Source organism: Plectropomus leopardus, chromosome 23 (genome assembly GCF_008729295.1).
Source record: "Plectropomus leopardus isolate mb chromosome 23, YSFRI_Pleo_2.0, whole genome shotgun sequence".
NCBI classification, from domain to species: Eukaryota; Metazoa; Chordata; class Actinopteri; order Perciformes; family Serranidae; genus Plectropomus; species Plectropomus leopardus.
Genome location: NC_056485.1, coordinates 626,613 through 641,593, shown reverse-complemented (window position 1 = coordinate 641,593; position 14,981 = coordinate 626,613). Strand labels below are relative to the sequence as shown.

At 40.4% G+C, this 14,981-nt stretch overlaps 1 protein-coding gene across 2 annotated transcripts in view; it reads left to right on the top strand.

The window, feature by feature from the left end:
- Nucleotides 1–14,981, top strand: part of afap1 (actin filament associated protein 1) — a 78,453-nt gene that overhangs the window by 47,806 nt on the left and 15,666 nt on the right. For both annotated transcript variants that reach the window (XM_042512412.1, XM_042512411.1), the window contains 5 exons: nt 4,798–4,906; nt 5,801–6,012; nt 6,106–6,285; nt 12,479–12,565; nt 12,986–13,061. In XM_042512412.1, coding sequence (XP_042368346.1) covers nt 4,798–4,906; nt 5,801–6,012; nt 6,106–6,285; nt 12,479–12,565; nt 12,986–13,061 — 664 coding nt within the window. The remainder of the gene's footprint in view (nt 1–4,797; nt 4,907–5,800; nt 6,013–6,105; nt 6,286–12,478; nt 12,566–12,985; nt 13,062–14,981) is intronic.

Here is a 14,981-nt window from a genome sequence, read left to right as displayed (position 1 = left end):
GCGGGAAGAGGAAGAGCATTAATGTATTGACTGTGACAAGAGACAGAGGAATAAGAAAGTCAATTTTGCATTCGGCAAAGTGAACTAGGAATACCATAGATTAGCAAAATGTAGAATGTAGTCCAGATCCAGACCAGGTGATGGTTCTATCCAGACCGTGTCCAACTTCTGATAAATTACATGAATAATTAACTTTATGGAGTACTGTTTTTTTTCCGATACTGAACGTCTGACGGGCTCATCCAGTTAATGCAGCAGTAGCTATATATATATATATATACACACACACACACACACACACATCTATATATATATATTATATATATATATATATATATATATATATATATATATATATATATATATATATATACATATATACTGTATATATGTGTAGATAGATAGATAGGCAGATGGTTAGTCAACTCAATTTTATTTAAAAAGCCCATTATGACAAATCACAATTTGCCTCAGAGGGCTTTACAGCATACGACATCCCTCTGTCCTTAGAACCTCACATCAATTAAGGAAACCCCCCCCCCCCCCCCCCCAAAAAAAAACTATAATGGGGAAAAAAGAGATAGATAGATAGATAGATAGATAGATAGATAGATAGATAGATAGATAGATAGATATACACAATGTACAGAGTGTACTGTAATATACTTAAAATATACTAAAATAATAATGATATATATGTATATATAATGAGAATTACACAGGAAGGAAGGAAGAAATATTAACTGTCACAGTTAACCCTGTTTCTTTTGAAAACATAAGGAAAAAGGCAATGAGCAACTTGGTAAGAAAAGTCTCACAAATTACAAGATATCATTAAAAGATTACAAGAAAAAAGAAAAGAAAAAAAGTTGGGTTTTTTTTTTAATTGCCTTAATCGCTGGCTGACATTCCTGTCTCTAAGAGGCTGCAGCAGGCCAAGTTCATACTCACTTTTCAGTAAGAGAATAAACAACGCTACAAAGTTAGACAAAATTTTGACAGCATGGCCAGTTGATAGGAGCCCCTTGGCCTCTGACCTGCAGATATCTGAATGAAAAGGGGCTGTGTGGGTACCCATGAGTCTCCCCTTTACAGACATGCCCACTTTATGCTAATTCCATGCAGTTCTTTTGCTGCCACTTGATTCCTAATCAAGACAATCTGGTAAGATTTGCTTTACGTGGTTAATATGGACTTCAAAACTGTTTTGAAATGCGAAATAATGGAATTTAAATAATTGTTTGACAGCTGTAAAAAATTACTTTAAAAAGGGAGAGAAAAAAACAGAGGGACATAGCCACAAAACCATATTTTTAATTTGTATATGTAATTCTAATCTCTGGCTAATTTTGGGCAATGTCTTGTGAAGTGGCTCATTGCCTTCTTTCCATGTTTCTGAAAGAAAGCAGACATATTTGCAGATGCATACTGCATGTAAAATTAAACTTAAGAAAACTATAGAATTAAATAATTAAATACATTGGAAAACAAAAATCTAACATTCTGCAAGCTTTTCAGGCCTATAAGAAAATGACAGTTCATTTCTGTAAAAAAGACTTGTTTAATCTTCTCTATTTTAAGGAAGCCTGTCACTGTGCTGTGACATGCACACACACACACACACACACACACACACACACACACCCACCCACCCTCTGTGCTCAGAAGTCGTTGAGGCTGCACGTCAGCCAAACTCTCTTATGAATGTTCCACGTTGTTAAAGCACAAGATGCTGACATCACTGCGCAGTGACGCCTGATTGGGTCAGCTGTAACAAATGGCCCATAGCACACAGACTTTCACAACAGTTACAGTTATAGAGTTTTTCCTCCTTAAAGCTGGCCTGGCAGTGGAAACTCTGCGATGCCACCAGTAAATAAACTGAAAAGAGGAATCACAGGGGTTTTCCATGAGAGGAAAGAAGTCAGGAGCCATCACAGGTCATGGTCCTTTCACAGACACTCACTGTCCAGTGTTTCCAGTGCAGTGGCGGCTGGTGAAAAATATTGTTGATGAAGCTGTAGTCAGCTTAGTCAGTTTCATTAACCATCCCAATACCATTTATCACAAACTTAAAGACACTGGTGCTCTGTGAAATAGTCACTGATTATTTAGTGCCAATAGTGAATAATTGAGGCTTTCTAACATAGAATAATAATCAGCATATTGCACAAACACACATTCTCCATTTGCATTTTAACCCTTCAGAAACTAGATCCATAACAGTTTTGTTGTGGTGCGTTCAGACGCCTTTCACCAGCATTTAAAGAAAATATTTTTTTTTTAGCTTTTGAAAACATGGGAAAAGGCATAAAACAACGTGGCAAAAAATGTCTGGAAAAAAAGTGAAAGCTGACAATTGACTGAAAATTTGTTTTTAAAAAGGGGTAACAATATTTACAAAATTATCAAAGAAATTTTTTGGGGAGATAATTTTCTTGTTTTTTTTTCTTTTTTTGTTTGTTTATTTTTCCTTTACTATTTGTAATTTTTTACCTTTTTCTCGCTAAATTGTGGTCTATTTCTTAATAGCTTCTTATTGCCTTCTACCCATGTTTATGAAAGATCAATCAAGTCAATTTACACAGGTTTTAAAGGGTTAAATGAAAATGGTGAACAGCTGACTAATTTATTTTTACACCTAACATCTCTAAGAAAGGATGTCAACTGTTACCTTAGTGCCCCCTTGTGGTGGAGCTGTGCATCTGTGCAGCTGTGCTGTTTAACACATACAGAGGTGAGGTGACTAAAAGGTCAATGTAAGAGGTGCACCATCAGCTGGAAATTTGGTTGATATTTTCCAACGTGGCAGCCAGGCCACAAACTGTCTCATAGCACAGATAAACGGTACACAAAAGTATGTTTCTGATAACATTTGAGAAAAAAAATAGGCAATGCTGTAACAGAATCTTGATCTGTCTTGGCCCCATAGCAGTTTGATCACACACAAGCAGTGATGGACATGACGTGTTGATCTTATTTTTTCAAAGACTAGGAAACAGATTGCCTCGAAGTAAATATAACTATTTATCTTAATTTATGTTTACTTTATATCTAATTGTTAAGTTTACTTAAAATTTATTTGTATTTACTTAATTTTGTGAAGTTTTTGCAAAATGACAAGCTTCCAAGTTTTATCACCTTCAGTACACCAAGTTTACTGAGCTATAAATCTGTATATACATTGAGAAAAAAGAACTTCTAACTAACTCATTGGCCAAATTGTCTTTTTCATGATCAAGTTAAGTCAGACTAACTTGCTTTACAGAAGTTGCTAACACTGAGAAAGAACAAGGTCATTTCACTTGTAATTTTTAAGTTGCACCAACTTCACTAAATTAAATAAATACAGCTAAATGTTGTGATGTTGTTAAGATCAACTTATATTTTATTTTTTTGCAGCATAAGAGGAGGAAGGACACAATGTTTGTACAAACTGTTTGTCTCATGGACATCTTCAAGAAAATAGGGACAGTTTTAGCAAATATGGCACAATGTTGTTTTCATTGAAGTTATCATGATCTTGTGAATCAGTGCCACAAAAATAAAAAAAAAATCTCATCTGATTTTGCCGACAGTTGGTGGATCAAAATTTCCAGAGTTTCTGATGACATAGAAAAACCATAGGAGGTCATCCGTATGCTTGTTCACAGTGTTCAGTGCAGGACTGCGAGACCTCCACCTTTTTGTGGAAGTTCTGGGAAGCGTGTGCCACCACTTGATCAGGCACAGTGGTTGCTTGAATGACCTGGAGAAGAAAAATACAAATCCTCCAAGGTCTGAGAAAAGAGAGTGATCGTGGCGATGTGTGATCTGTGCTGAGCTCTTTGACTTTAGTTTTCCACCAAATCTTTCAGAGATTTTGAAGAAGAGATCATATTTAATTTGAGCACGATTGAAACTCCATATCATCCGTACCTGGGTTCATTAACTCTAAAGTCAGGTGTCTCTATACCATCTCAGTCTGCTTGGGGCAATAAATGAATTGCCCTCAACACTTTTTTGTGAATTTTTCTGCTTGTAGATACCTGTTTTCCCTAAACACACTGTAATTTGCAGAAGTAAGAGAGCAACCTCCACCAAGCAAGCCTAAGGGCATTTGAGGTTTATATTGCACACAGTGCTACACAAATACACAATAGGAACCCACAAAATGTTAAGAAAGATAATATCTTCACAGCTATTTTCCTAATTAAACAGAGAAATACAATTCTACACCTTCTGAATTCAACTTTCTCTCACAGCAGACTGACTAGGCTTAATTGCCTCGTAAACTCATCATAAAACTCACCTCAAACTCAACAAAAACAAAATAAAACTCTCCCAAACCATCTTGGTTTCTCTTGTCAGTAATCTAGTTAGTAAGTCCACTGTTTCAATCACAAGGTCCGGTTTGGTCCAAATAAATCCTTAATTCACTGCCAGCTGTTTACAGTGCTGGAACTTCTCTCTCCACCACTAGGTGTTGCGGTGTCTCAGCTGCCTCTTCCATCAGAAGAGACCAGAGACTGAACGTAGTTTTATAGAATGAAGAGAACCTGTATTTATGACAGTATTGTATTTATTGACAGAGCTTCGAGATTTCTAAATACCCTGGTATACCGTGATACCACCTAGGCCTAGGAATCACTATAAATGGGTTGAAATTTCTTAAAATTTCTTTACTCATGGAATGTTGAGTTGTTGTAACAGTTCAAACATTAACGAATCAAAAGCAGATGAAGTGTTCAATAAAATATAAATTATAAGAACTGTTAAAGTGTCATTTCATGTGATGTGCTTTTGTTCCTGGTGCAGCCTCCAAACAGCGGCCCTCCTCCTCTGCCCAGCTCCTCTTTACCTGAGGGCTACTATGAGGAGGCGGTTCCTTTAAGTCCTGGGAAGGCTCCTGAATACATCACTGCCAGTGAGTGACAGATTAATTTACAATTCACATCACTTATATGATGCTCTTACTCATAGCTAAACATACAGACAGTAGTTAATGGACAAGCTTCTGAAATACAATTTTTTTTGTTACCATGTAATATAGTGATATAATGTATATAAGGCATTATATGTAAAACAATAGTAATAATAATAATTTATTATTAATTTGTTAAAAATAATAATTTGATTTTTTGCTTATACAGCACCTTTCAAAACTACAGTGCTTTACATTAAAACTAAACACATTTGTACAGAAAAGACAGAAAAAGGAAATTAAAACATTTGGCCATTGTGCAGGAGAGGAGAGAAGCCAAAAATGACTTATGGAGATATCTCCCCATTGAAATAACTATATTCATTCATTAAAGGAAAAACATAATAATTGTTCAAAATATTAAGACTATGAAACAACAAAAAATTGGTAAAAATGTAAAAATGACAAGAAGTTTGTATCTACAGGGTGAAATGCATTGGGAAGGAATTGATGAAGTGCTATGAGTCTTTGCAAATTAGATGCCAGTTTAGGAGAGACTTTAATGAAGACACTGACTCAGACGGCCTGATATCCTTGGGGCAGGTCGTACCAAGGCCTCGGGGCCCCGATTTCATTAGCTCTGTTGCCTTTAGTCCTCAGCCTGGACAAAAGACCTCTGCCTAGGGGTCTCATATTACACAATGGTTTACAAAAGATTAAAATGTGGAGCCTGCCTGGCCATGAAGAGAAAGTAATCTGTAAAATCTTAGAATCCATCCTGAAACAGACAGGGGGACTAGGGTCTGTTGGTTCTGGTTAAAAGACTAGCAGCTGAGTTCTGTACAGTCTATTGTTTTTGGAAAGAATTGTCAGTTTCCTTCTGCACCTCTCTCTTAGACTATGAGTCAGACGCCATGAGCAGTTCCTATGAGTCGTATGATGAGGAAGAGGAGGATGGAAAGGGCCAGAAGATGCGTCACCAGTGGCCGTCTGCAGAGGCGTCCATGGATCTGGTGAAGGACGCTCGGATCTGTGCGTTCCTGCTGCGAAAGAAACGCTTCGGCCAATGGACCAAACTCCTGTGCGTCATCAAAGATAACAAACTGCTGGTGAGGGACACTTTTGTACATGTTTGCACAGCCAGGCACAGTGTTTGTGTTTGGTTCATCCAGTTTAACTGTGGCCACCTTTTCTCTCTCAAGTGTTACAAGTCCTCCAAAGACCACACCCCTCAGATGGAGCTGACCCTGTCAGGCTGCAGCATCACTCACATCCCAAAAGACGGCAAGAAGAAGAAGCATGAACTGAAGATTGTTCACCAAGGGGCGGATGCGCTGGTGCTGGCCGTGCAGAGCAAAGAGCAGGCTGAGGAGTGGCTCAAGGTGACATAATCAATCCCAAAACTAATCTTGTATATTTTCTACTGTTCCTGCCATATTGTTAGCCTGGTGACCATCCTGATGACGTGAGCTCAACATTCTGTTTCCCATAACACTTTCAGTGGGCAGGAGTGCTGGCTTTGTCAGACAAACTCCTACAGCCAGACATTAGCACTAGCCTCCACTACACATAAATGTTGTTAGACAGCAACAGAAGATCTAAAAAATACAATTTATTTATATTTTCCCTTTGTATGTGACAACAATCCCCATGAGGTCGTCTTGATACATTGGCGTTGCAGCAAACTTCGGTCATTAATTAAACCAGTATACAGCTGTTTATTGATTGGCTAAGGCAAGCAGTAGTGAAAATCTACAAATCTCTGCAGCAGCCTAACTTTGCCCTTATGACTGCTGGCAAAAACAGTCTTTGCATATTTAGTCAGGTGGCTTGATATTGAAAACATATGAAACTGATAATACTAGAACAGTTGTCAGGGCCTGTAGTAGTTGGACTTTTTGTATTTTTATATTTTGTTGCTAGAACCACTTGGTGTTTAGCATTCACTTATCTGGTATTCCCCCTTTCATTGGTGTTTTTCTGCAGCTTTTTCCAATTTTTTGTCCTTCTCTCTGGAACTGGACCCAGAAGCATGAAACCTCAATAACAGTCATTCTTGCATTTCTTATTACCAATTTAGATCATGGAAATAAAGACTCCTTTCAGTGTTGCCCACCCTCGTTGAAACATCCAGCCTGTGTCCTCATGACAAAAGCGAAGTCACATGAGATTGCAAATATGAAATGGAAATGAAGGACAAAAAGAGGAAGAGCAGGTAAAGACTTAGGAGAAAAGGGAAGGGTCAGGAGGCCAGGTGAGGAGAAGGGAGGAGAAAATTACAGTAATGACGAGAAGAACAAAGTGGGAAGAGGAGAAAAAAAGTACCTGATGGTTTTCAAAGGCCGCTAGTTACAGTAATGATTGTTCCAGATGTGTGCTAACACTGTGTTTTTGGAATACCCATCTCCATATTGTGTCCTTACTTCATTCTTTTTAACCTTCCCAATTCTTTTTTAATGCATTTCTCTTCATCTTCTCACTTTCCATCTTATTTTACCTCTTCTCCTGTTCACTTTCTGCTTCAGATTGACCTGATATTCCTTATCTTGGATTCAGTACGCTAACCTGATGTTAAAAAAAAGTCAAATTCTTGTATTAGTCTGACTAAAGCTGGAGTTAGTTAGTCCCACTTAATTAACACTTAGTTGAATTTCTTGAAGTCAGTCTAACACACCTATAATGTGGTTGGGGGTCAATTTACTCTTTCATGTACACTCTTAAACCAGACCTGAACTGGACTAGGTATTCTGAGCATGCTCCATAGTCCCTGCTTTGACCAGGAAGTCAAATAGTATAAATTAGTCGAAGAAAGTTGTGAAAAACCGAAGAATTAGAGGAAGGGAATTAAACAAAACAAGTAACATGTAGAGTACATGTGCAATGTACAGCACCAAAAAGTTAGCAGTGGAATTACTGTAAATCCCAGGGATGGGGCTTACTGTGTGATTAAAAGAATGGTTTGGATTTTTTGACATGCTGCTGTATGAGGTACTTATCCATAGTCAGTGCATTACCTACAGTAGATGTCAGTTGACAAGCTCCTAGTTTGGAGAAGCAGGCAGGAGTACCACCACAGATGCTCTACTACGTACTGCTGTAGAATGAAGTTAGCAGCAAAACTTGTTTTAGCGACCTACCAAAAGGCCTTCCTAAAAATACTGGATCAGTTAAAGTGTACGCTATAGTAAGACTATTGTCACTGCTTCACCTTGCTGACAGACAGCATTTTCCTTTGGCACTACATTTTTTTACCTGTCGAACTTCCAGCTGTTTGGGTCAGAAAGTGCAGTTGCGCAATCACAGTGAACCAAAACCTTACATCAGCACTCCACCTGCAAGACTGATACACCTTGGAATTTGCTGTTAACATTCCTCTCAAGAGGATTATGTAAAACCAAATAAACGAGAGAGACCCTTGCTGGAGAGCACTGCTGTTCCCAACCATCAGGTAAAATAACGCTTAATGCCTACAAATAAATGAACAACTCATAAAACAACCAGTGAAGTGTGAAGCACTAACATGATTCAGACAGACCCTGAAGTGGAAGCAGTAGCTCTATGGGTCTGTGGGCACACATTGACCCACAGTTTACACACTTCTTTTCTTTCTTGACAGTTCTTTTTTTACCTCCAGTTTCCACAGAACTTTCCTCTCTCTCTTTCATTCTCTTTCTCTTTCAGCCCATGCAGTCTGCTTCTGTAGAAGTTCTTCTTCTGTAAACTCTGATTGATAAGGATATCCATTTGTTTCCACAGTGAACGGCATTTGGCTGTTGCTTTTGTTATTGTAATTGTCCTGTATTGTTGTCTCTTCCCTACAGCTGAAAGTCTGACCCATCAGCTGACCTGTGGTGTAGGCACAGCTGCGCTTATTTGTAGGCTCATAAGGTTGAGAAAATGTAGTGCCAAAGGAAAGCGCTGTCTGACAGTGGCGTAAAGCATTGAAAAAATATTCTCAATGAAGCCTGATAATGATCTTTTTGGGTAGACTTTTTTTAAATGGCTAAAATCTATTTTGCTGCTAACCTCTGTCTACAGCAGCACAGCTGTCATGCTGATACTCCTGTCTGCTTCTCCAAACAGGGAGCGTGCCGACTGCCATGTGCTGTTGGTAATACATTGACTATAGATAAGTACCTCATACAGCCCAACTTTAAATTATCCAAATTGTCTCTTTAAGGTGCCAACCAAAAACCGAAACAGCCCCCAGTCATCTCTACTGTGGGCTATTTCAAAGAAGTTAAAACAAAACATGAAGAAAAAGAAAAAGATATCCATTCACCCCAACAGAACGACAGTGACTGAAAGCATTGTCCATGGCCCTTTACTTTAATTTTCTTTCATAAATAGAGCAGCCATTCTGCACTCCTCTAGCATTCTGCAGAACAAACCACAACAATACACACACAATGATTTAAGAAAGACTTAGTTTTCATGCATCAACTGTGTGTGGTGAGTGCAGCCAAAGGCAAATGGTTCAAGCCAATAAAGCATAGAGAATGGTTTTTCATCATTTTCATGGAAATAATCAAAATAACTTCCAACAAAAAGCCCTATATTTGCTGTCACATGACTGAAGCTCTCACTATTGGTTAATAATAACGACTTAATCGTTTTTGTTTGTTTGTTGTTTGTTTTCCCTAAATAGATGTCAAATGAGTATAGGCATAAATACTTTTTAAACTATGTTGATTTGCTGTAACTGGAATCAGTTCTAGGATCTTCACTACACTTAAGTTAAAATAGTTCCATGTATGCAGGCTTAAAGCTAATTTTATAGCATAAACTTTGCAGTCCTGGGACCAACTCAGTGCAGCAATAACTGGCAAAAACCGGCACATATTTTTATTTGAAGTAGTGTTTTAGCACCCAAAACTACCACTCACAGCCTCACTAATTCCTCAAGTTTGATTTGTAATACATCATCAGACCCATTTAGCACCCAGCTCTAGCAGCATAGCTCTCCAGTGGAAGATAGACAAGATTTTGCAGTCTGACCCACTCTGCAGCCTCAAAACTGCTCTCTGAGCCAAACCCATGGAGCCACAGTCTGTCATTTCCCCCGTGCAGGCCAATTATGTTCCCTCCAAGCCAAAACCAGTGAGCTGAGGAGCTCTGCACAGCGAGAGAGCATTCAGAATGCTTGTGGACAAAGACGTGTGTGTGTGTGTGTGTGTGTGTGTGTGTGTGTGTGTGTGTGTGTGTGTCATAGAGTGCATCAGCAGTTGGTGGTTCAACTGAAATCTTCTTTCCCGCACCCGCCACTCATCTCCACCGTCACATCACACACCTAGGATTAGCAGATCTAATAATGGGTTGCCAGATCCGCCCAATGAGGTCACAATACTGCACACTGGCGCCCCGTCCAGAGCCCTTTAGATCCCATTTACCCCTGCTGCATCTTATTTCATAAGATTAAAGAGACATTTATTAGTATGATAAACCCCCTGGGATAAGCCATCTCGTTTTCAATCAGGGTCTCAACACAAACATATAGAAAATACAGTATATGATGCAAAAAACGCAATATAAAATACACAGACAAAAACTCTCCTAGGCTGGTCCACTCCAAAACTCACTGACTACCCCCAAAATGCCAAAATACATTTGGTAAGTAAATGTAATGACTGTGACATGCAGTGTAAAAAGCACTTTAAGTGGTCTGAAGACTAGAAAGTTGCCATACAAGTGCAGGTCCATCCATTACCATGCAGAACTTTAAAGGCATGTCTCCCAATTTCTTTAGAAATAATAACAACAAAGAAAAAAGGATACTGTGTATTCACTGGACCAGGGATCATCAGCAGAATTTTTCTAAAGTCCAGAACATTTCAAAGCAGATAGTGTGGGGTCTGGACTTCTATCATAATTAATTATTTAAATAATTATTGCTGAATAATATTGTATTATTTTAATAATAATAAAAATGCTTTTATTTATATTACTTATTTCTATTTATATGCTCTAATTTAGGTTTGTGGCCATTCTTGCAATAAGTATCAATAAATCAGTCGTCATTTTTTTGTCACATGGAGACAATACATGGAAACTCATAATTTTGTCCTTTTTGCGTCTTACATATTGTCTGATGCTTAATAATTGTCCATGATTCCGGATGTTTCTGGTAATCCAGATATATATCTATTATACGGCTGGGTCCAGACCTTTGAATCTGTCCCCCCACTAAATTAACTCTGACTGAGCACCATGGCACGTGCTTGAGCTACTGAACAAAAAGACGGTGGGCTCTTTGGACCAGCTCCTTATGTAGAAGAAGACAAAAACACAACAATGCTTATTTTCAGGTGATTATACTATACTGAAAGCTTAATTAGGAATATTATATTCCATTTCCTCCAACAGATGTCCTTAAGTCCTACACACTGGAACCTTGAACCATAAATGCTCTGTATTGATAGATTTTTAAGAATTCAATTGACATTGTAAAACTTGGTTGTGTCCAACGTGTGTAGCAGAAACCCCCTCCCTCCAGCAAACCCTACACAACATGCATGCTTTCTCTCCCTCCTGTTGTCACTCCATTGCATGCTCCCTGGCTGCTGTTCACTAACATGACGGCATTTGAAAGAGGAGGGAGTTTTTTATGCATGTGGCCTGCATTATCCCTGGCCTGCTTCCCAGGCTGAAGCAATGAGCCTCCTAAATATCTATCAATGGTGTAAGGAAATATTTTAGGATTTTTACACTTTCCCAGGTACACATGCTGGAGATCAGGATGTGTGTGAGTGGGGATGGTTTGCTTAATAGCCTTGATCAACACTAATGTAGTGTACGACATGAAAATTTGTACTATTCTTAGAATATCTTCCGAATTCTGCTTTGTCTCTGTTGTCACTTTCCAATGAGAGCTCCGATGCAATTTCAGCCTTTTCAGAGGATTTGTAATTGGAAAAGCATTGTCTTTCTGGAGACATTTTACAACAACAAAGTCCAATAATGAATATCTTCTGTGATTACATATCCATTCACTTGTGATGAAAGGAGTTGTCGTCATTACCCGTAAAAGCTTACCAAGTCCAAGAGGTTTCCCATGATGCATTGGATCAAGTCTGTAGACTAATCTAAGGCTGTGTTGTTGTGTCCAAGCATTTTTGTAGGGTGTATAATGAGCAATCTATGAATACACGCTGTATGTATAATATTTACTCCATAGACATAGAGATGGGCAGAAAGTATTACAGTGTAAAACAGTGCAGTATGTAGATATGTATACATGCACATTCATTACTTGGTCTATCCCTGGAAGTGGAGAGTGTGATGTGCCATTGCAGACAGGATCTGAATGGAAAGACTAACTTTTTAGACAAAAGTTTTTACATCTTTTTCCCCTGGCCATCGAGGCCAAGAAAGGCCTTTTTTTCTTTGGTATTTATGGTCATTCCACTATGTGATGCTGACATCACTACAGCATGCATACACTGATAGCCCAGTTTGTCCTGAAAAAAGATAGTATAATATGGTTGTGCATCCCATAGCTGAGGACAGCAGGTGGACCAAAACCCAGAGGGTGAGCAGCAGCAGCATGATCAGATCTTCTTCCCTCATGTTTTCCAGGTGATGAGAGAGGTGTGTGTTAATGGAGCTGTAGACTTGGATGGAGCTGGAGCTGGATCACCAGTGCACAAACCTGAACTGGAGAAGGTAAACACCCTGATAGACTGATAAGTGCTGTTATCCTCTTGTAGTGGTGGACACTGAGAGCTACATCAGAGCCCCCCACCCTGGCACAGCAATCACAAGGCCAGCCTAATGATTCATCTATAACATGCTGCACGTTTTTAACAATGTGCACTGCCATCCAACTGCTCTGTGTGTGTGTGTGTGTGTGTGTGTGCTCGTGGGTCCTCCCTCACTGTGTGTGTGTGTGTGTGTCTGTGTCTGTGTGTCTGTGTGTCTCTATGTGTGTGTGTGTGTGTGTGTGTGTGTGTGTGTGTGTGTGTGTGTGTGTGAGTATGTGTTATTGCCTTTGTCAGCTTGTCTTCTGTCAGGAAAGTACTGTTTTGTTCACTTTGTACCTCATGTGCATCTAATCTTCTTCTGTTTGCTCTTCCTGACTGCCAGAAGGCGTCATGTGACAGGCCAAGCTCTGATGGTGAAGCACCTCATGAGAATGGACACAGCGAGTGCAAGGACCAAGGTGAGAGTCCACTTAAAATGTCCAGAGGGACTGGTAAAGGTGTAAGGCTTTTTAAGGACTCAATAAGGGAATGATTGAAGCAAGACCCAGATATAATGCCATGAACCCGATGGAGTTCATTAAGATTATTTTACTGACAAATCATCTGTGTATCTGCATGACAATAAAAGGTAGCAGAGATGTCTAAATTAATATGTTCAGGGATTCAAAAAATTGACTCACATAGGAAAAGTTATTCGGATGGAGCCAAGGTGAGGCTCACAGTGTCCTTATTCAGGATCAGTGCATCAGAAAACCCCCACAAGAGTTAGAGATACAGCTATGTCATACAAGCACATAGAGCCACAGAGCCAGGGTCTCCATACATTTCATATATTGTTACAACTGTACATTTGCTTTGAGCCTTTTGTGTTGCCCTTTTGAGTATCGTATGTTTGTTGTAGTGAAATAAAAAATCCTTGCCCTTGGTCCTGAAACTCTTCAGCTTATTCAGTCCTGAAGGGAAAAATACTAATTCTGTGTCGATTCGGGGAACCGTGAGTGAGGGAGGACCCACGAGCAAACACACGGACAGGTTGACGGAAAAACAATCAATGTGTTTAATTAGGTAAATGATGTGGAAGGGAATGGTAGTGGGGGAAGGAAGCTGTAACCGCCACCGCCGTAACCTCCGCTGCCTCCTCCTGGTCAGGGAACAAGGGGGGTTGATAACCAAGACAAGCCATGAAAGGCAACATACCCGTGGCTTAGCAGAAGAGAGAGTTGTGGGCCTATTCAATCTATGGTACAAAGGTGTGCCAGGAAACAGGGTGGTGGGCAGCGACGCAACGCAGAGCCGCCTCCAGGTCCTGGTTAGCCCGCCCTGTCTGGCTGTTGGTCTGAGGATGGTATCCAGAAGAGAGGCTGGCTGCTGCGCCCACCGACTTGCAGAATGATCTCCACACCTGCGATGCAAACTGGGGACCACGATCTGACCTAATGTCCAAGGGTAATCCATGTAGCTTGAAAACATGTTCAACTAGCACATTGGCAGTGTCGAGAGCTGAGGGTAACTTCCGTAAAGGCACATAGTGAACAGATTTGGAGAAGCGATCAACAATAGTCAAAATCACCGTGTTACCCTCAGAGGGAGGCAAACCTGTGACAAAGTCCATGGCGATGTGGGACCAGGGACGACTAGGGATGGGCAGGGGGTGCAGCAAACCAGCCGGAGGACGATGAGAAGACCACCACAAACTCTCTGGTTTCCCTCTCCATACTGGACCATCAGAACTGCTGACACAGGAAGAGGAGTGTTCTCTTGGCTCCGGGGTGGCAGGTGAGTTAAGAAGAGTGACCCCACTGGAGAACAGGAGAACGGGCAGACTCAGGAATGAAAAGAAGGTTGGGGGGTCTATCTCCAGGGTTCGGTTGATCGTGCTTAGCCCGTCTCACCACCTCCTCAATCTCCCATTTAGCAGCGCCCACAATACAGGAAGCCGAAACGATGGGATCAGACTTGCAAGAGTCTGAGTGGGAAAAGTGAATCCTTGAAAGGGAGTCTGGTTTGGTGTTGCGGGTGCCAGAGCAGTAAGAGAGGGTGAAATGAAAACGACTGAGGAAAAGGGACCAGTGGGCTTGTCGGGGTTGAGGTGCTTAGTGTTACGAAGGTAGGCGAGATTTTTGTGAACCGTCCAGATGATGAAAGGGAGCTCGGAACCCTTCAGCCAGCGCCTCCACTCCTGCAGAGTTAACACCACCGCCAGCAGCTCTCTGTCGCTGACGTCGTAATTTCTCTCCTCTGGAGAGAGGCAACAAGAGAAGAACGCACAGGAATGGAGCTTCTGGGTCTTGGGATCTCTCTGGGAAAGGACCGCCCCCACACCAGTGTCAGAAGTGTTCACCTCCACCACAAATTGCAGGGACAGGTTGGGGGGCATA